This window comes from Bubalus kerabau, chromosome 11 (assembly GCF_029407905.1).
Source record: "Bubalus kerabau isolate K-KA32 ecotype Philippines breed swamp buffalo chromosome 11, PCC_UOA_SB_1v2, whole genome shotgun sequence".
Classification (NCBI taxonomy): domain Eukaryota; kingdom Metazoa; phylum Chordata; class Mammalia; order Artiodactyla; family Bovidae; genus Bubalus; species Bubalus kerabau.
In genome coordinates this window covers 95,824,573-95,842,899 of record NC_073634.1, presented here as the reverse complement: position 1 = coordinate 95,842,899, position 18,327 = coordinate 95,824,573, and the positions used below count along the sequence as shown (strand labels likewise).

The following is an 18,327-nucleotide window of genomic DNA, read 5'->3' as shown; positions in this document are numbered from 1 at the left end:
GCTGGTTGCCGAATTTTCTTTTAATGGCAGAACTGTTTGTGGAAGCCCAGGCTCACCAGGAAGGGAGGAGACTGGCTCTGCCTGGTGTGGAGGCTTCCCCAGCAGGCCCACCCCACCCTTACCCCACCCACCTTATGGCCTGGAACAGGGTCACTCATGAGCCTCAGCTCGGGGTGGCTGTGGTCCCCACCCCTGCAGGGCCCCTCTGTTAAGTTGTTGCATGCTCCATCCCTGACCCCACCCCTTCCCTCCCTCTCCACTCCTCCAATCTGTTTATCAAATGTTGATTTAGATATATGTGTATCTTTGAAAATAGTTTGTGTCTTTCTTTACCTGAATGTACTTCTATTTTCAAAACATACTTTGGAATCCCCCAGTGGCCATCCATCCTATCTCCTGAGGTGACTGTTGCCTTGGAAGGGAAAGGTGATCTCTCCCCCACCCCCCACCCCCCATCGCTTAGCTGAACATGCCTAGACCTCCCTTGACCCCTGGCTCTGCACCAGCATGCCACTCATGGGTCCCCAATTCAAATAGCTAGTTTCTTGTCCCTGTAGACCTTGGCAGAGCCCTCCCAGGCCTGACTCCCTCTCCAGGGCAGCCCCTGGTGAGCCAAGGGACAAGGCGCAGGGAGTTGCAGGAGTCAGCAGCCTCTAAGATGGGAAAAGCCAGGCAAAGATCCAGGATGCCTGTGGCTCAAGTATACCCCTAGAACATGTTACCACTTCCTCTGCTGGTTTTCAGCTGACACATAAGATCCCCGGGGGTGATTCTGAAGAATAATTACTCTGTACGCACAGCTAACAAATTAGTTTTTAAAGCAAGCACATACCGAATCCCTGCTAAGTGCCAGCTCCTTGCTTTGTTTCATTCAATCCACACAGCTACCCTCTGGGTTTAAGCATCATCATACCCATTTTACAGATGAGGAATCTGAAACTCAGAGATGTGAAGTGACTTGCCCAAGGTTGTATGATACCTGTGATTGAGCTGGGATCCGAACCCAGGTGTGTATGATGCCAACACTGGATTCTTTCATACCAGGGGCACCGTACTGATTCTGTGCTTAGGGTATGAGACCCAGCTAGGGAAGTTTCAGAGAGGGAGCAGCTGTTGTGGGCAACCATTTCTGTGCTTACAAGATACCAGCTGTGAACCTGGGCACAGTAATCATGTCCTACTGCTCTGTGAAATCAAGATTGATCAGGCAGGCTGCTTGTAGTTTTAAAAAAAAGTAATAAAGCTGGGCTTTATCTTCAGAGGGACTCAGATTCAAATGCTGTATGACCGAGGTCAGGTCAAATCTCCCTGAACCTCAGATTCCCCCTCTGTAAAGGTGACATTAAGCTCTCTTGTACAAATAAGGCTATTATGAGGAGCTGAGGTAACATACCCACACTGCCTGCACCTATGAATTGCTCATTCAATTACATGTATCTATCATTATAAGGTGATGGCTCTCGAACTTCCATATGTGTAAGAAATACCTGAGAATGCAAATTGCTGGGCCCCAGTCTCAGTGATTCTGATTAGCAGGAACTAGGGTGGGGCTCAGAGAAGGCAATGGCACCCCACTCCAGTACTCTTGCTTGGAAAATCCCATGGACGGAGGAGCCCGGTAGGCTGCAGTCCATGGGATCGTGAAGAGTTGGAGATGACTGAGCAACTTCACTTTCACTTTTCACTCTCATGCATTGGAGGAAATGGCAACCCACTCCAGTGTTCTTGCCTGGAGAATCCCAGGGACAGAAGAGCCTGGTAGGCTGCCATCTCTGGGGTCGCACAAAGTCAGACACGACTGAAGCGACTTAGCAGCAGCAGCAGCAGCAGTAGGGTGGGTCTGAGCATAGCTAGTTCACAATTTTGCCGAGGTGATTCTGACGCAAGTGGAATGAGGGTCCCGTCCCAAGGAATAGTCTAAGGAAATCAGGGCCACTGACTGCAGAAAACCTTTATTCCTAGAGTCCAGTCAGGTCCTAGAACTATAGCCTGCCCTCCCCGGGCTAGCCAGGGCTGGGCGCACAGAAGGAAGCCTGTGATGGAGAGGTGACAGCACTCACGACTTGGGCTCAGGGCCCATGGTCTCGTCCCAGCCCTTCCGACACGTCCGGACGATCCACTCATGCTCGTCGTCATCTGTAAGGGAGGAGAGAGAGCCAGTCATGCCTCGTGCTGGGAGCCCCCCAGGCAGGGTTTCAGGACTGGGGTGGTGTCAGAGGTGGATGTTGCTGACTGGATGGAGGCAGGCGCGACATCATCGGGCTATTCTGAGCTGGGCCCCTGCCTGGTGTGACATCCACTTAGGGCACCCCTGGGACAGCTGGTCCAGGCCTTAGTTTATTCTCTGGGTTTTCCATTCTGGACCCTTCAGAGAACCCATGGTTCCTCTAGAGGGTCGACACTCTCTCTTTACTTGGGTCCTTTCAGTGAGGAGTGGAGAGGAGAAGCTGGGGGCCCTGCAGGCCCACAAGTGTTTATCTCCCTCAACTCAATCCTCGGGACCACACCTTCCTGTGGACAAGCCAACAGGCTTGGAGGACAAGTTGTCTGTCCACAGCCATGGGATAAGCACGTGGGAGAGCCTAGAACTTGAGCCCCAGGAACTTGTCTGCATACAAGGCCTGTGCTGTTTTGAAACCTCAGAGAGAGAGAGAGAGAGAGAGAAAGTGGAGGGGGGACCATAGCACACCACCAGCATCTCTCTGTGCCAGGCCCCTCTGCAGACTGACTCTATTTTCATTCTTCCCCTTTATCCTCTAAACCCACACCCAGCCCCTCCTCTCACGACTAGAGACCCACTCCAATGGTGGGATGTGTACCCCTAAAAATGCATGTAACTCAGTAAAATATATCCTGCTGTTTTGTGTGCAAATGTGGTTTTAATTTACACAAATGGCATTGTGCTGTGAGTTTCATTGTGTCTCACTTTTTTTTTTTTCACTCAACACGATATTTTCAAGATCTGTCCTCATTGCAATATGGACATCTCGTTCTTTGCTCCTGACCACTGCCTAATATTCCATGGCGAGTTTCCAGCTACTCATCCTCCCTGGGTGGGCACGAAGGATGCCTTCACTTCCCATACCAGGAATGATGCTGGGACAGATGCTGTGTTCTTGGGCACATCCCTTGGTGGGTCCGTGGAGAATTTCTCTGGGGCTGTATTCCAGGAGGAGGGTCACGGAGTCGTGCTGAGAGTCCATTCACCAGGACTCTCAGCAAAGCCCATGGTTTCCCCCCCAACCCCCAGCACCGCATTGCCGGCCAGTGGTCCCTCCCTTGTTCCTGCCCACTTCCTGGGGACAAAGAGGACTGGCCCCAATCCCTGCCTTCCTGTCTTGCCTCTGTCTTCCCCCTGTGTCTAGCTCAGTGCTTCCCACCTAAGAGATCAGAGGATGGAATTACTCATCCTCCTTGGGTCAGAATCCCATGGGCAGAGGAACCTGGTGGGCTACAGTCCATGAGGTCGCAAAGAGTCGGACACAACCGACCAACTAACACTTTCACTTCAACACTTGGGTGACAAACGGCAGAAGCTAGAGATAAAAGACACTCCTTGAGAGCTAAAACATGGGAAATCCCACAGAAATCCTGCCCTCCATACTACAGCCCCCTGCCAGGAACCCCCTTCCTCTTCCGGTCCAGGACCCAGGGAGACAAGACTTTTTGTCAGCTTACTGTGTGCTCTGAGCTTTACAAATCCCGGATCTCATTGAGTCCTTTGTGAGACCCCAGTAGGGTAGGGGCTTCCCAGGTGGCGCTAGTGGTAAAAAAAAAAACAGCCTGCCAATGCAGGAGACCTAAGAGACATGGGTTAGATCCCTGGGTAGGGAAGAACCCCTGGAGGAAAGCATGGCAACCCACTCCAGTATTCTTGCGTGGAAAATCTCATGGACAGAAGAGCCCAATGGGCTGCAGTCTATAGACTTGCAAAGAGTCAGACATGACTAAAGCAACTTAGCTAGGGGAGATTGCTCCATTTTATAAAGAGGACAAGCCTTGACTTATATGCATGGTCAGTGGAATTTAAACCAAGACTCATCAGACCCTGAAGCCTGACTTTCCACCCCAGGGCAGGCCTGAAGGTTCCAGAAGGCGAATCTGCCCCCATGAAGTAAGCCTCCTCTGTCCCCAACCCCAACTAGATCTCTGTCTGTGACCTCGACAAAGGCAAGCTCTGGCCTGGGAGGACTGCCCTCAGCAGCTGGTGGGCCTCAGTTTCCCCTGAGGAGGCTACCGGGGAATCCTCGCATGGCTGCCAACCCCCCCGGGGGGGGGGCGGGGAAAGCGCGGCACACAAGGAGTTAAGCACTGGTGAAGCCCACTTTTGCCACACCGCAAGCAGCCTGGTTGATAATTACAGTTCTGAAGTCTCCAGGCTATTCGAATCAGTGCAGCTGCAACCTCTTCAGCGGTAACCCTGAAACCAGACCAACGGGGTTTATTGTGCTGAACCAGTCCTCCGGCCCCTCCCTGATAGTTACAAATTGACAGCAATGGACTTAACAGCCCTCTTCACTACCCCTTTCACTCTCTACCTGGCCGCTCAGCCACCAATTTGAATCACAGAAGCCTCTCCTCCCAGCAGCTGCTCCCCAACCCTCCCTCCACCTCCCTGGCGCCTCGAGGCGGCTCCCCTGGCCCTGCCACGCCAGGGTGAGGCTGCCGAAGCACATTTCATCAATATTTAAAATGGAATTAAACCTGCAGCTTTGATTAATGCCTCCCCGATCCCGGGAGTTGTGATTACTATTTTGCAAATTGCGATTGTTGGAATATGCTAATATGATTGTCTGAGAACATCTTCACCTTCTCAGATAATCCCCCCCCTCTTTTTTTTTTGGTAGGAGGAGAGGGGGAGAGGAGGGGAAAGAAAGATGGGGAAAAAACACCCCACAAACTCTTTAATCAACTGTAAATTATTACCCTCGGCACAACTGCTGCTGGTCCAGAGGAAGGGGAGGGAGATTTCTGGTTTGGTGCATTTATCTTGAAAAGTTTTGGCCCCCACTGGCCCAGTAATTCCACTCTGGGATGTTATCCTAAGGGAATAATCTATTTGTCCCAGTACTATTTAGAATCAAGAAAACTGAAATAACCCACGCTTCTAAAACAAGAGGATGATTACTTTGTTGTACATTCATTCATTTAACAAGTAATTTCTAAACACTGACTATATGCCAGGCATATAGCTATAGTTTGGTGGTGGTGGGGGACACCAAGGGCCGCATGAGGGGATATTTAGCAGCTACTGAAAAAAAATATGATTATGAAGTCTACATAGCAATGTAGGAGAAATGTTTTTGATATGATAAAAAAAAAAAAAAGGTGGAAGGAGGTAAGAAACAAAATTACATAGTATAATCTGTGTACAAATTATGCACAGAAGGAAAAAAAAATAAATTGAATGGGAATAATGGTCAGCTCCTAGCAGTAGGGCTCGAGAGGTTCTTCTGTTTTGGGTATTTCCCAAATCTTTTGTTAATATGTATCCACAATAGAAAAAAATAATCATTGGCTTTTTTCCTACCCTCTAATGCTTTGGTAATTTCATGCATCTTAGTAATTGAAGTAAGATATTCCTAGGTTCCCAGAAACACCAATAGGGTTCTTGAATTTGTAAAAAGTAAAAAGACCCAGCATAAAAATATTGGTAAAAATGCATAACATTTGGCGAATAGGCAAATCTCCTATGCAGAAGACTTCCAAATAATTTAGGTGGATACTCTGCCCTTGAGGAGACTGGGCATGACTCCTTTTTCCCCAGATGTGGGCTGCCTCCTAAAAAGGACTTCCTAAATAGTGACTTCCTCCTAAAAAGGACAGTAAAGGAAGGGGGTGGGAGAAAAAAAGGAGTAACTGTTCAGTGAAGAAACCTGACAAACAAACCTTGTCCAAGTGATCAAGGTCAATGTCAGCAGTGAAAAGTTGTGTGGATAATGTGTAGCCTCGATTTGATGACAATGGCATTTACCTCCTCCCCTAAACTCATAACCCCCCTCGAATGATGTGAAACCCATCAGATAAATTCCAGTCATGGGGCATTTTAAAAACACTCCTCAAAAATGTCATCAAAAACAAGGAAAGTCTGAGAGACGTTCAGTGTAAAGAGGAACCTAAGGTGATGTGACAACTGAATGTGACGTGGTGTCGTGAGTGGGATCCCGGAACAGAGTAGAGGCATCACAGAAAGTCATGAGCAGGATCCCGGAACAGAATAGAGGCATCACGGAAAGTCGTGAGCAGGATCCCGGAACAGAATAGAGGCATCACGGAAAGACAGAGGAAAGACGGAGGAAGTATGTTGTTACTAATATATCAACGTGTGCTCAGTCACTCGGTTGTGTCCTACTCTTTGCAACGGCACGGAGTGTAGCCCGCCAGGCTCCTCTGTCATGGGATTCTCCAGGCAAGAATACTCCAGTGGGTTGCTGTTTCCTCCTCCAAATATGTCAATGTTAGTTCATTAATTGTGGTATGCGCACAGTGCAATGTAAGATGTCAGTAATAGGGAAACTGGATGTGGGGTATAGTTGAGAACACTCGGTACTGTTGCTTCAGTAAATTCTGTATATCTGCAATTGTTCTAAAATAAAACGCTTATTTAAAAAAAATGCCTGAAAATCCAGCGTGCTCTGTAAACGGTGAGATTATCGCATTCTCCAGGAGGAGTGGAAGTCTTTTCACCCACCCAACCATCTAGAATAAAGTCCTTCACACCCTTTTCTCTTTCCTGGGCCCTGCACATCACAATTTATGAGCCCACACAAATATGAACAACAAACTAGTGGTTACCAGTGGGGACAGGGCGGGGGGAGGTGCAAGACAGGGGTTGGGGGAAGGGTTAGTATGGGATTATATGAAGTCGTGTATGAAACCTGAAAATTGTAAAGAATTTAAAGAATCTTTCATTCAATTAAAAAATTGTATGCTGCTGCTGCTGCTAAGTCGCGCCAGTCGTGTCTAACGCTGTGCGACCCCATAGACGGCAGCCCACCAGGCTCCCCCGTTCCTGGGACTCTCCAGGCAAGAACACTGGAGTGGATTGCCATTTCCTTCTCCAATGCATGAAAGTGAAAAGTGAAATTGAAGTCGCTCAGTCGTGTCCGACTCTTCGTGACCCCATGGATTGCAGCCTACCAGGCTCCTCCATCCATGGGATTTTCCAGGCAAGAGTACTGGAGTGGGGTGAAAAATTGTATGAGTCTATGCTTAGTGGTATATCCCCTTATATATTTTTCCCTCCCACTAGGCATAAACCCAATGCAGGTATATGTCTTGTTGACCACTGCACCCAGCATACAGTTGGCAACCAATATATGCTTTGCCAGGTGAAGTCTCGAGTCAGTCTGTTGCCTTCTGATTTGTCTTTGATTGCTATCAACAAACATTCCTGACACCTATTTCTTGGCATCCAGGTCTCTCAGCTCAAATGTCGCTTCTCAGCGGTCCCTGATCCAGCCACCTTCACCCCCAGTCACTCTATCTAGAGGCTTTCATTCTGTCTCCTTCATGGTGTACAGCTCTTGCTGCAATCTGCTTGTTTATTTATGTGTTGTCTGTCTCCCCATCCACACTGTGAGTTCCAGTGAAACCAGGGCATTGTTCACTGTGGCATCGTCAGACCAGTGTCTGGCACACAAGAGTGCTCAGCCCACATCTGTTGGATGAATGAATGAATGAATGAATGAATCAAAAAGCCCAATCCTGTGGCCTGTTGTGTGCCTAGTGCTGGGGACAAGGGGATTGAGACTCAAAGGCTTGACCTAGGCACTCTACCGGTTTAATCTGTCTGCTCTTGGGGCACTAAGATATCTTTCCTTTTCTCTCTCTTTTTTTTTTTAATTGGAGTATAGTTGCCTTACAATGTTGTGTTAGTTTCTGCTGTACAGCAAAGTTAATCAACTAGATGGATACATGTATCTCTTCTTTTTTGAATTTTCTCCCCATTTAGGTCACCACAGAACACTGAGTAGAGTTCTCTGTGCTGTGCAGTAGGTTCATATCAGTTATCTATTATGTATGTGTGTGTGTCTGTGTCTGTTAAGTCTCTCAGTCATGTCTGATTCTTTGCAACCCCATGGACTATAGCCTGCCAGGCTCCTCTGTCCATGGAATTCTCCAGGCAAGAATACTGGAGTGGGTTGCCATTCCCTTCTCCAGGGGATCTTCCCAACCCCGGGATCAAAACCATGTCTCCTGTATTGCAGGCAGATTCTTTACCATTTGAGTCACTTCAGTTCAGTCGCTCAGTCATGTCCGACTCTTTGCGACCCCATGAATCGCAGCACGCCAGGCCTCCCCGTCCATCGCCAACTCCCGGAGTTCACTCAGACTCACGTCCATCAAGTCAGTGATGCCATCCAGCCATCTCATCCTCTGTCTTCCCCCTCTCCTCCTGCCCCCAATCCCTCCCAGCATCAGAGTCTTTTCCAATGAGTCAACTCCACATACATAGTAGAGTTGTGTATATATATACATGTCAATCCCAGTCTCCCAATTCATTCCACCTCTTGGGCCACAAAGATTTCTTTATTCTGGTTCTCAAACTTTGGAAGTGACCCCACTGTTCCCCACATCCCCTCCCCTGCCTGACCTGATGAGTCTCACCCATCACCAGGAGAAAGAGGCATCTTATAGAGATGAAAAGGGACTGGGAAGAGAGACTCCACATCCACCCGCAGGATCCCCTGCTGAGAAGTCTTCCCTGCAAAGGCTGCCCACTCCTTTGCCTGGACTTTGAGGCCTTTCCAGCTGGCCTCCCCAGCCCGCATCAAACTGTGAAATGCAGCCACCCTGTTTGCAGTTGGCCACAGGCAGGTGCTCAGTGCCCCATGCCTTCATACACGCCATTCCAGGGAGGGGGACACTCTTCCTTTTAGGAGAGAGAGGCCCAGGGCACATCCCATTTCTGGACCCTTCTGGATGTAAAAGTGAAGGAAGACCTCAACATGAGTAATAACAATTGCAATATATTTTAAACACAGTTTAACAACGTAATGTTTTTAACACAAAGAACCAAATGTAACATAAAAGTGCTATTCTAGAATTTCTGTCAAAGGAGTAGAAATCCACAGTGCATTAAGGACGGTGTGGTCAGGAAATGGGGCTGCCTGCATAAACATGGTTTTCTTTCAGGCCTCACATGGTTCTGACTTCAGGCCCTGAAGAACGTGTGTCCTTCAAGCCCTCTTCCCCCGCACCTGGGCCCTGCCTGAAGGTCACTTTCTCTGACCCAGGTCAAGGTCATGGTATTGGTCACGGTCACCTCTGCCAGCCAAGGGGAGCCATGATCAACTCACTTCTGTTCTTCAGAGCCCAATGCAGATCGAGCACTTAAGAAGTATTTAATAAATACAGAGTGAATGAATGAAGAAAGAAATGTAAAGTTGGGGACATAAAAGTAAGAATTACCCTGTGGGATTGAGACAAAGGGGAAAGAATTTCTTCTCCACCCTCAGCAAACGGAGCTGAGAGGGCAAAGCAGACATGCTAAGTGCAGGGCCTAGGCCGCTGGCTCCTTTTCCTTTTCTGTCTGGAGGCCATGGACGGGGCAGCCCCACCACACGGGGAGGGTGGGTTGTCTGGGCTCATACCTGGGCGCCAGCCACGCTCAGGAAGCTCAAAGCCCTGACTGGCCTGGGGCCGACCTCACAGTGAGGGCAGGCCTGCACAGGCCACCAAGTGTGGCCCAGGTCACCCGGGGTGGCATTTGTGCAGCCTGCACGTCGGTGCAGGGCTAGGGGAAGAAGTGTCTTGCAAATCGAACGGCAAATGCAAGGCCATCTTGGCTCCCCTGATGGCTGGCAGGGAGACACTGTGGCACCGTGAGTTAGGGGCATGAGCTTTGGAGCACGGCAGCTGCTAGCTTGGAGATCTTGGGCAAGTGGCCTCACATCTGGGTGTCATTTCCTTGTCTGCAGAGGTGCCTGCCTGGAGTCAATCGAGATCATTTCCAAAAAGTGCTTAGTATGTTGCCTGCAGGAAATGCACCCAAACCAAAGATGGACAGAAACTGTCATCGGAAGGTGGGACTTCAGGCACCTGTGACCACACAGCATAGGCTGGAAGGAGTTCTGGGTCCTATGTGAGCCCAGCTTCCAGCCTGCTGGGTGATCTTAGACAAGTCACTGCCCCTCTCTGAGCGAGCTTGTCCATACAGGGGGTTTCACCAGACCTCTGGCAAAGGGCAGAGTGGGGACCAGTGGAGCTGAACAGTCCTAGGTGGGCACCCAGGAGGTACGAGCTAGGATCATTATTTTGATGGGTCCTTAATTCCCAAACTGGATACCTTCATGGGAGTATTCTTAAGGAACTCAGCACCCTTGGGACTTCTGGTTCCCTATGGGGGGTGCAGGGAGGAACCAGGGAGGAGGAGATCTTTACACAAGGATCAGCATCATAAGGATCAAGAGCTGCAGCTCAGCTAATGATTTTGTTCAAAGTGAGGGGCAGGCCAGGGCAGGCAGGCCCAGAGAAGGCAAAGGGGTGGATTCAGGTCACCAGGTACCCACAAGCCCGATGTCGCTAGCTCTCGGCAGGCCTTTGGGCCAACCGCACCTGCGGTCACCACCACTCTGCAGCACCCACCCGGCATGCAGGGGCCTCGGGTGGGGATTGGGAAAGGGAAGAGACCAGGATGAATTGAGGTGTCCAGCCTCGGGAAAGGGGACGAGGGTCACAGTGGCCGAGCACCAGGGAGGTGCAGGGCTCTGTGGGAAGAGGGTCACACCTGTCCCCACCTTAGTGAGTAAACGCGGTTGTCCCCAGTTAGGACGAGGACATGGAGGCTTAAGCAGCGGTGAAGGCATGTCCCCACTTCATTCCACCAGCGTGGAGGGGAAAGGCTCAGCCTGCTGGTGTGGCCATCACCCTCACTGAGGCTGGCACAAGCGGTGTGCTTCCCTCCAAGTGTGAGCGCCTACCCTAGTGTGAGCGTAAATGTGTTCAAGCATGCATCGGCGTGTGCTGAGTGTGTAGGTGGCTGTGTCTGAGGTGCCTGGTGAAGAGAAGAGAGTGCGCCCCTTCGGGGATCCTCAGCCTGCGTGTGGCACGTGGTGTGTGTGAGACACATGCGTGGCAGGCGGTGTCTGAGTACCTGGGTCTGCGGTGTGTGGTCAGACGTTGAGGGAGGGGGTGCATCCCACCTGCAGTGACAGCCCAGCGTGCATCTAGAACACCAGGCCACGCCAGGCTCTGGGGCAGGAGCTGGACCGTGAGAACTGCCCTCTTTCCCCGGGGTCAAAGCCAGTGCACGCTCAGACGCGCTTTGTGAACCGTGGCTTCAGGCTGGGGTGGGATCTGCATGGCAGACCTGGCGCCCCAGCCGGAGGAGGGGCGCAGGAGCCGAACCCGAAGCCCCAAAGTCCAGCCACACCCTCTGTACAAACGCAGGGCTTTGGGAGCTGGAGGGCAGGGCTAGGCCCCCGGTGAGCCAGTGCCCACAGTGAGGGCGGTCACCAATACCCGACAAGAAAGAGGCTTTGAACTTGGCTAGCAGTGGTGTGGCCAGAGGCCAAGGCCATGGCGTGGCCAATATTGACTGAGGGATTGCTGCCCAGGCAGAGCCTGCTATTGGGCAGGAAGGGAGGCCCAGGCTGCTCTTGCTTCCCCAAAAAGGAGCATCTTCTGGGCTGGGTGGGTGGAGGTCTTGGGGGAGGAATGGGGGCGGGTGCGGGTGAGGCCAGGCTGCTTCACCCACTGGGAATAGAGGGGCAGAGCCCGGCACCCACAGGCTCGTCAAGGCTTATTCAAGTGTAAGAGACATGGGGGAAATGACTGACTCAGGAACTTGAAATGGGAAACTGCGACACTGAAATTAATAAATGTGATAATTAATGCATTAAGCCTGAATTAATGATTAAATTTAGAAACCCAAACAATGTTATTACACTTGAAATCAATTTGTGGGCTTGGTTTCCTCAGTTTTCAAGAATTCTCCAGTGTGCACACAAGCTTTCAAGAAATCACAGCCAATTGTTAAAGTCTTATAGTCAACCAATCCACCAAGCAAAGTTTTCAAAATCCTTTTGGGGTTTTAACAGCAAAAAATGATATTCATTATGGGAGAGTGGATATGTTCTGTTTATGTTGAAATGATTGGGGTGAGACCTCCAGGGTCAGACCTAGGGCTGGATCGGGCTGTAACTGGGGGGAGAGTGAATCTGGACAGCAGATATGGTGGCCTGGTATCAGGCACGTCTGTGTGCCAGGCATACGCATGCACTCTGCGTGCCTGAGCTCACGTGATCCTCATACCAGCTTTGTTGTGTGTAGTTGGTGATGGCTCAGGTGGTGTTTCCTCTGCTCCAGCTGGTGGGTAAGGTGGCACTAGGGGTCAAGAACCAGCCTGCCAATGCAGGAGACATACGAGACGTGGGCTCAATCCCTGGGTCCCCAAGATCTCCCAGAGAAGGGAATGGCAACCCACTCCAGTATTCTTGACTGGAGAATCCCATGGACAGAGGAGCCTCGTGGGCTACAGTCCATGGGGTCACAAAGAGTGGGACATGACTGAAGCAACTCAGCACACAGCACACTCACAGCACAGTCGGTGGGTAAAGGGGGAAAGTGCCCACAGTCATCATGACCCTTGAGAATCTCCAAGGAAGGCCCCAGCCTGGAGAAGGACATCTCACGAAGACGTCACATGTGATTCTGACACTGTTGGGACAGAGTTATTCCTGCTGTTGTGGTCCTGACGGGCAGCTGGCCTGGGTTTATGGGTATATCGGTAAAAACAAAAATACACGTCCTTAAATACTAGCATCAGCCTGTGTGTGGCAGGTGTACTCAGGACAGGAGACCACGAACTCACATCTTCCTGCTCACTCCAGAGCACATGCGTGCTAAGCAGGGGAGGGCACTAAGTCACAGCATCATATACATCGCCATTCTTCTCGTTTCCCTGAGCCCCACTTTTATTTTTCAAGCACTCACAATGGCATCTGCATTCACTAAACATGTTTGTGATGCCAGGCCGCTGTGCACGGGCAGCGCTGGGAAGCCAAGGGTGGAGCCCAAGGTCACCGGCTGGCCCTCGCTCGACCCTCTGCTCCCTTTCACCCCTGCTGTCCTTCACCCCTGCTCTCCAGCTACGTGTGGACAATGGACTGATGGGGACAGGCCTGGCGGTTGGGCCTGTCCTCCAAGTGGCAGATGCTGAGGGCGGAATTAAGTCTGGAACAGCAGGGATGGCCAGGGGGAATGTTAGGATGTTAAGGACCTGCGGAATTCAGCAAAAGACGTGAACTTGGTCCTCACAGCAATCTTGCAAAGTCAGTGTTTTTATCCTGATTCACAGAGGAAGGTTTGAGGCTCAGAGAGACGGGGTTATATGTCCAAGCTGACTCTGCTAATGAGGGGCACAGGCTCACACCCAAGTCTATCACTTGAGCTGAGCCTTCAGCCACTACACACTCTCCTGGAAAATCCTTGTGCAACTGCCACAGCTTTACTCCTCACTGTCTGAAGGGTTGAAGCTCAGCTCCCTGACCTGGCGATCAAGGCTCTCTCCTACCCTGGGTCCCTCTGCTTTGAACGCCCAGCTCAGGCACACTCTACACACCCGTCAAAGTCCACTCTGTCCATCATTGCCTAAGGGAGGTCTCCCTTGACTACTGCTCTGTCCAACACAGTATCAGGTCTCAGGTACTGCATCTTGAGTACCTGGGCCCCTGCATCTCTCCGTGCCTTTGCTCTTGCTTTTCCTTCCCTTCTGTGCAGCAAAACCCACCTCTCAAGCTTCAAAGCCTAGCCCAACACCACCTTTCCTAGAACATCAACTCAACTACCCTTGGGACACACTTGCCCTTTGCTCTCTGCTCCCCCAGCACATTGTGCTTCTGGCTCCTGGCACCAGCAAAGCAGGGGCACTCCCAGTTTTTTGCAGAAAGAATCTCATATCTGATACTCCACATTAAACATGAATATAAACCTCATGGGGAATATAGAATTATGTTGGACTTCCATACACTTATTTTTATAGTTTCTGTTAATTTCTGACCTATATCTTGAGGGGTGGGAGGTTCACTACAGCCTTTTAAACACCTAGGCTCTAGGCTTCTGTCCAGAGAGTGCCCATCCTGGGTCCTGGAATTGACTACTTATGCACTCCCCTGCCCTGCCTTGGCATGGGAGGTTAGGGGGAGGCAATAGACACTTAGCTGGCCCCCAGGTGGGACCCTGGTATCTGTAGCGGATCAGTTAAGGCCCGTGTCTGAGGTGATCTTAGAGGGTCTGAGGCTCCAGATGAATAAGAAATGATGAGGGTGATGGGAACACATCCAGAACATTACCAAAAGCAAGCTAGAGAGATTAGGGACTTCAGGCCTCCAGCCCAGTTTTGAAATTGGCATCAAACGCAGGTGGGAGGAGGCCAGAGGGCACCTTGCCAAGGTCACTCCGGTTCCTCCCTTTGGGGCATGGGGTTAAGGAGACCCTGCCTCTCAAGCAGCACCAGCCCCTGGGATAGAAACCCCAACTGCAATCGCCAGCAGACATGAAGCTCCTCATGACGGGCCCCCACATCATCTCAATAAACACCACAACCCTGGAAGGAAGGTCCTAGTTCTACCCCCATCTTTCCTATGAGGCAACCGGGAGCTCAGAGAAGTGAAGCGACTAGCTCGAGGTCGCACAGTGGGCCAATGGCAGAGTCGGGGTCTGAGGCCAGATCTGGCAGGTTCCCAAGACCGGCCCGCAGCCCTGCAACACCTCTCCTGGACCTGAGGCTGTGCGAGGCTCACAGCCAACTGTCCAGGGCTCTAGCGCGTGGGCTGAGGAAGTGAGATGAGGCTCCTGTCCCCTGGGCTCTGGCCTTGCAGCCACTTCTATTAAAGGAGACAAAACAAACCAAGCTGGTGCTGGCCCGGGCGGACTCCGGCCACGGAAGGGGAAGCTGTGTCCTCTGGATGCTTCCAGGAGGCTGCTGCGGGTGGGGGGGAGCGGGGGATGCATTGTTGTCAAGAGTCCTGTGGGCACAACAGCTGGAAGTGGAATTTCCAGGGCCTCTGGAATCCCGGTGGGGAGAGAGAAGGGCAGGGAGCGATTCCCGCAGGTCAGGGAGGGGCAGCAGGCTGCCATTTCTGGAGCAAGGACCCTCACAGGGGGCCTGATCCCACCCTGGGGTGGGGGTGGGGGTGGGGAGGGTCTAGTGTTTTTCTCGGGGGAGAAGGCCCACAGCTTTGCCAGACTCTTGGAGAAGCTCATATTGGTTCACAGCGTGGCCTCTGGTATCAGACACACGTGGTTCAAATCCCAACCCCTCCCTTTACTAACCACACCTATCAGTAAGTAACTTACTCTCTGAGCCTCAGTTTCTGCCTCTGCCAAATCAGGATAGTGATGCATTCCTCAAAGGACCAGGGTGTGGTGAGTCCCTGGCGCAGTGAAGGCATTTGATAACTCAGAATTCCCTTCCTACCCCTTCAGCTGAAAGCAGATGCCGGGATCTGGGGCCCGCGTGGGCATTTTATTTGGCAGTTACGAGGGTGATATTATCCTTCCACAAAGCCTTCATTATGGTGCCGCTAACAATACCGCAGATAAGGCAGGCACGGCCCTGCGTGCCAGCCTGCAGGTGATTATAACATTTGGGTAAATTGCCTTTTGTCTCGCAGAGAGATGACAGCGGGAGGGGGTGGGGCAGGAGACTCGATCAGCCATCTTGCAGAAACCACGGAGACGGCGGGGCGGCGGGTGGTGGGTGGTGGTGGGGTGGGAGGGGGAGCGCGGTGTGGGAGGGGTGGGCAGCCTGGGTTTGCAGGAGGAGCCCCGGCTGGCAGTGGGAAGGCGAGTCCAGCTGCAGACAGACTGTGTGGGGTCGAGTACCTCACCCCGCCTTGCTGGGTCTCAGCTTTCTCACCTGTCTGGTGGAGGCAGAGGCTTCAAGATGAGAAGAGTCTTGGTTTATTGGTGGAACTGAAAGACTCCTGTTCTTTGGCCCGGTTTTGAGCAATAAAGTGGGCAGAGAACTATCTAAGGGAAAAGGGCCACTACTACCATCTTACACTCCTTAGGTATCTTAAAATCTCTGGGCCACCAGGAAGGCCCTCGGTTCTTTCTTTCACTAGTAAACTCTAGCTTCTCATGCAGAACCAGCTCAAATGTCATCCTTAGCTGAGTCCGCTGGACCTGGGTTCAAATTCCAGCCCTACCACTCGTAACCTGAGTAACAAAGCATTTCACCTCACCTCAGTTTCATCATCTACAAAATGGAAATAATAAAGACAACTCTTTTACAGGATTACTGTGAGGGTTAGGTAAAAGAAAATCAATTATTGAAAGTGCTCAAACCAGTGCCTGGCACATCATAAGCACTTAGTCATTGATGGCTATTATTATCACCTAGCTTTTTCACCCAGACTATGGATACCTTTTTATATCAATACGTCCATTCCTTCACTGCCATTTTGATGGCTGCATTCTATTTTATTGTAAGGATATATCGGTTTTTTATTTAATGAATTCCCTCCTGTTGGACATCGGGGATGTTTCTGGTGCTCAACTGTTTAAATAATAACTGGAGAAACTTTAGAAGACCAAGTGGTCTTTCACTTCCAGGTGCTCACTACACAGCTTTTTAAAAATTAGGTTGAAAGTGAAAGTCGCTCAGTCATGTCCGACTCTTTGCAACCCCATGGACTATACAGTCCATGGAATTCTCCAGGCCAGAATACTGGAGTGGGTAGCTTTTCCCTTCTCCAGGGGATCTTTCCAACCCAGGGATTAAACCCAGGTCTCCCGGATTGCAGGCAGATTCTTTACCAGCTGAGCCACAAGGGAAGCCCAAGAATACTGGAGTGGGTAACCTATCCCTTCTCCAAAGGATCTTCCAGACCCAGGAATCGAACTGGGGTCTCCTTCATTGCCAGCAAATTCTTTACCAACTGAGCTATCAGGGAAGTCCAAAAGTTAGGTTGCTGCTGCTGCTAAGTCACTTCAGTCGTGTCCGACTCTGTGTGACCCCATAGACGGCAGCCCATTAGTCTCCTCTGTCCCTGGGATTCTCCAGGCAAGAATACTGGCGTGGGTTGTCATTTCCTTCTCCAATGCATGAAAGTGAAAAGTGAAAGTGAAGTCGCTCAGTCATGTCCAACTCTTAGCGACCCCATGGACTGCAGCCTACCAGGCTCCTCCACCCATGGGTTTTTCCAGGCAAGAGTACTGGAGTGGGGTGCCATTGCCTTCTCTGAAAAGTTAGGTTAGGAACAGATAAACACCAGTCTCTGGGATCTCCATGCTCAGGACAGAGAGTTTTGGAGTTGGTCAGGCAAAGCGGAAAGAGGCAAAGCTCTGAAGACAGATGAGCTCAAGTGTGAATCCCAATTCCTGCCAAATTCCCTGGGGAAATTCTTTAGCCACATGGAGCCTCACTTTCCTCATTTGTCAAACAGGGTTCATGCGAATACGCCCCCCTCCTGGAGTTGAGTGTCTGGTGCAGGGTCAACGTTCAGTCAAGGCCAGATGAGCCACCCCCTCCCATCCTCTTTATCCTCTCCATCCTCATTCTGGTAGAGCCAGCCTCCACCTCCCAAAGGCTCCGAATCACCCACATGAGGTCACTTTCTGGACCACCACTCACACCCCTTCTTCCCATTGTCCATTTCACGTGGTGTACATTCCAACGAGGCTTGTGATCTTGATTTTAAATTCTGTCTGGAAACCACAGGTTCAAACGCAAAGGGGCTCTATCCGCAAATAATCGCTGGTATGTGATATTTTTAAGAAGCCCGAGCCATTGTTTCTGATTGAAGGAAAGTTGGTGCTATTTTGAAGAGCAGCACGATTAAGCAGTGGCGTTCTCTCTTTAACTGTTGGGAATTATACGCTGTTTGAAAGATTTGTGAGCTCTAGGACATTTGCCAGATGTGCTTGATTCGACATTTCAGACAACAAAGGGGATAATGTTGGCGGGAATCTTGACGGCATTTCTGATGATCAGGATATTCTCTGAAGATGGTACTGAGACCTTTCGGGGGAAGAATTTCAGCTTTCACATAAACTAATTTGGGATGCTCACTCTCTGTCTTTCACAAAGCAAATTTAGTTCATTGTTAGTTGTATATGTTAAAATGGTTACGAGGGTTTTTTTCCTTTGAATATTAATAATGTGCCTTTCATCTGAGACACGCGCATGGGGTGTCATTAATTGCGGGGAGGGAGGAAGGCTTAGTGGTGCAGTTATTTTGCAAATGATTCCTGCTAGTAACGTTGAGGCAGGCAACGGCTCCATGAAGAGACACACGTACACAGCGCCAGCACGACTTGGGCACATCCTTCTTGAGAGGAATGCCTGGGTGGGGGGAGCAGTAGGGGGGCTGCCCA

At 50.7% G+C, this 18,327-nt stretch overlaps 1 protein-coding gene across 1 annotated transcript in view; it reads right to left on the bottom strand.

Annotated features, from left to right (window-relative positions):
* Nucleotides 1-1,976: 1,976 nt before the first annotated feature.
* The window catches only part of MORN5 (MORN repeat containing 5), a 35,211-nt gene continuing 18,860 nt past the window's right edge, over nt 1,977-18,327 (bottom strand). Inside the window, exon 6 of the mRNA XM_055541763.1 lies at nt 1,977-2,136. Within this exon, the coding sequence (XP_055397738.1) occupies nt 2,057-2,136 (80 nt within the window). The 3' untranslated portion in view covers nt 1,977-2,056. The remainder of the gene's footprint in view (nt 2,137-18,327) is intronic.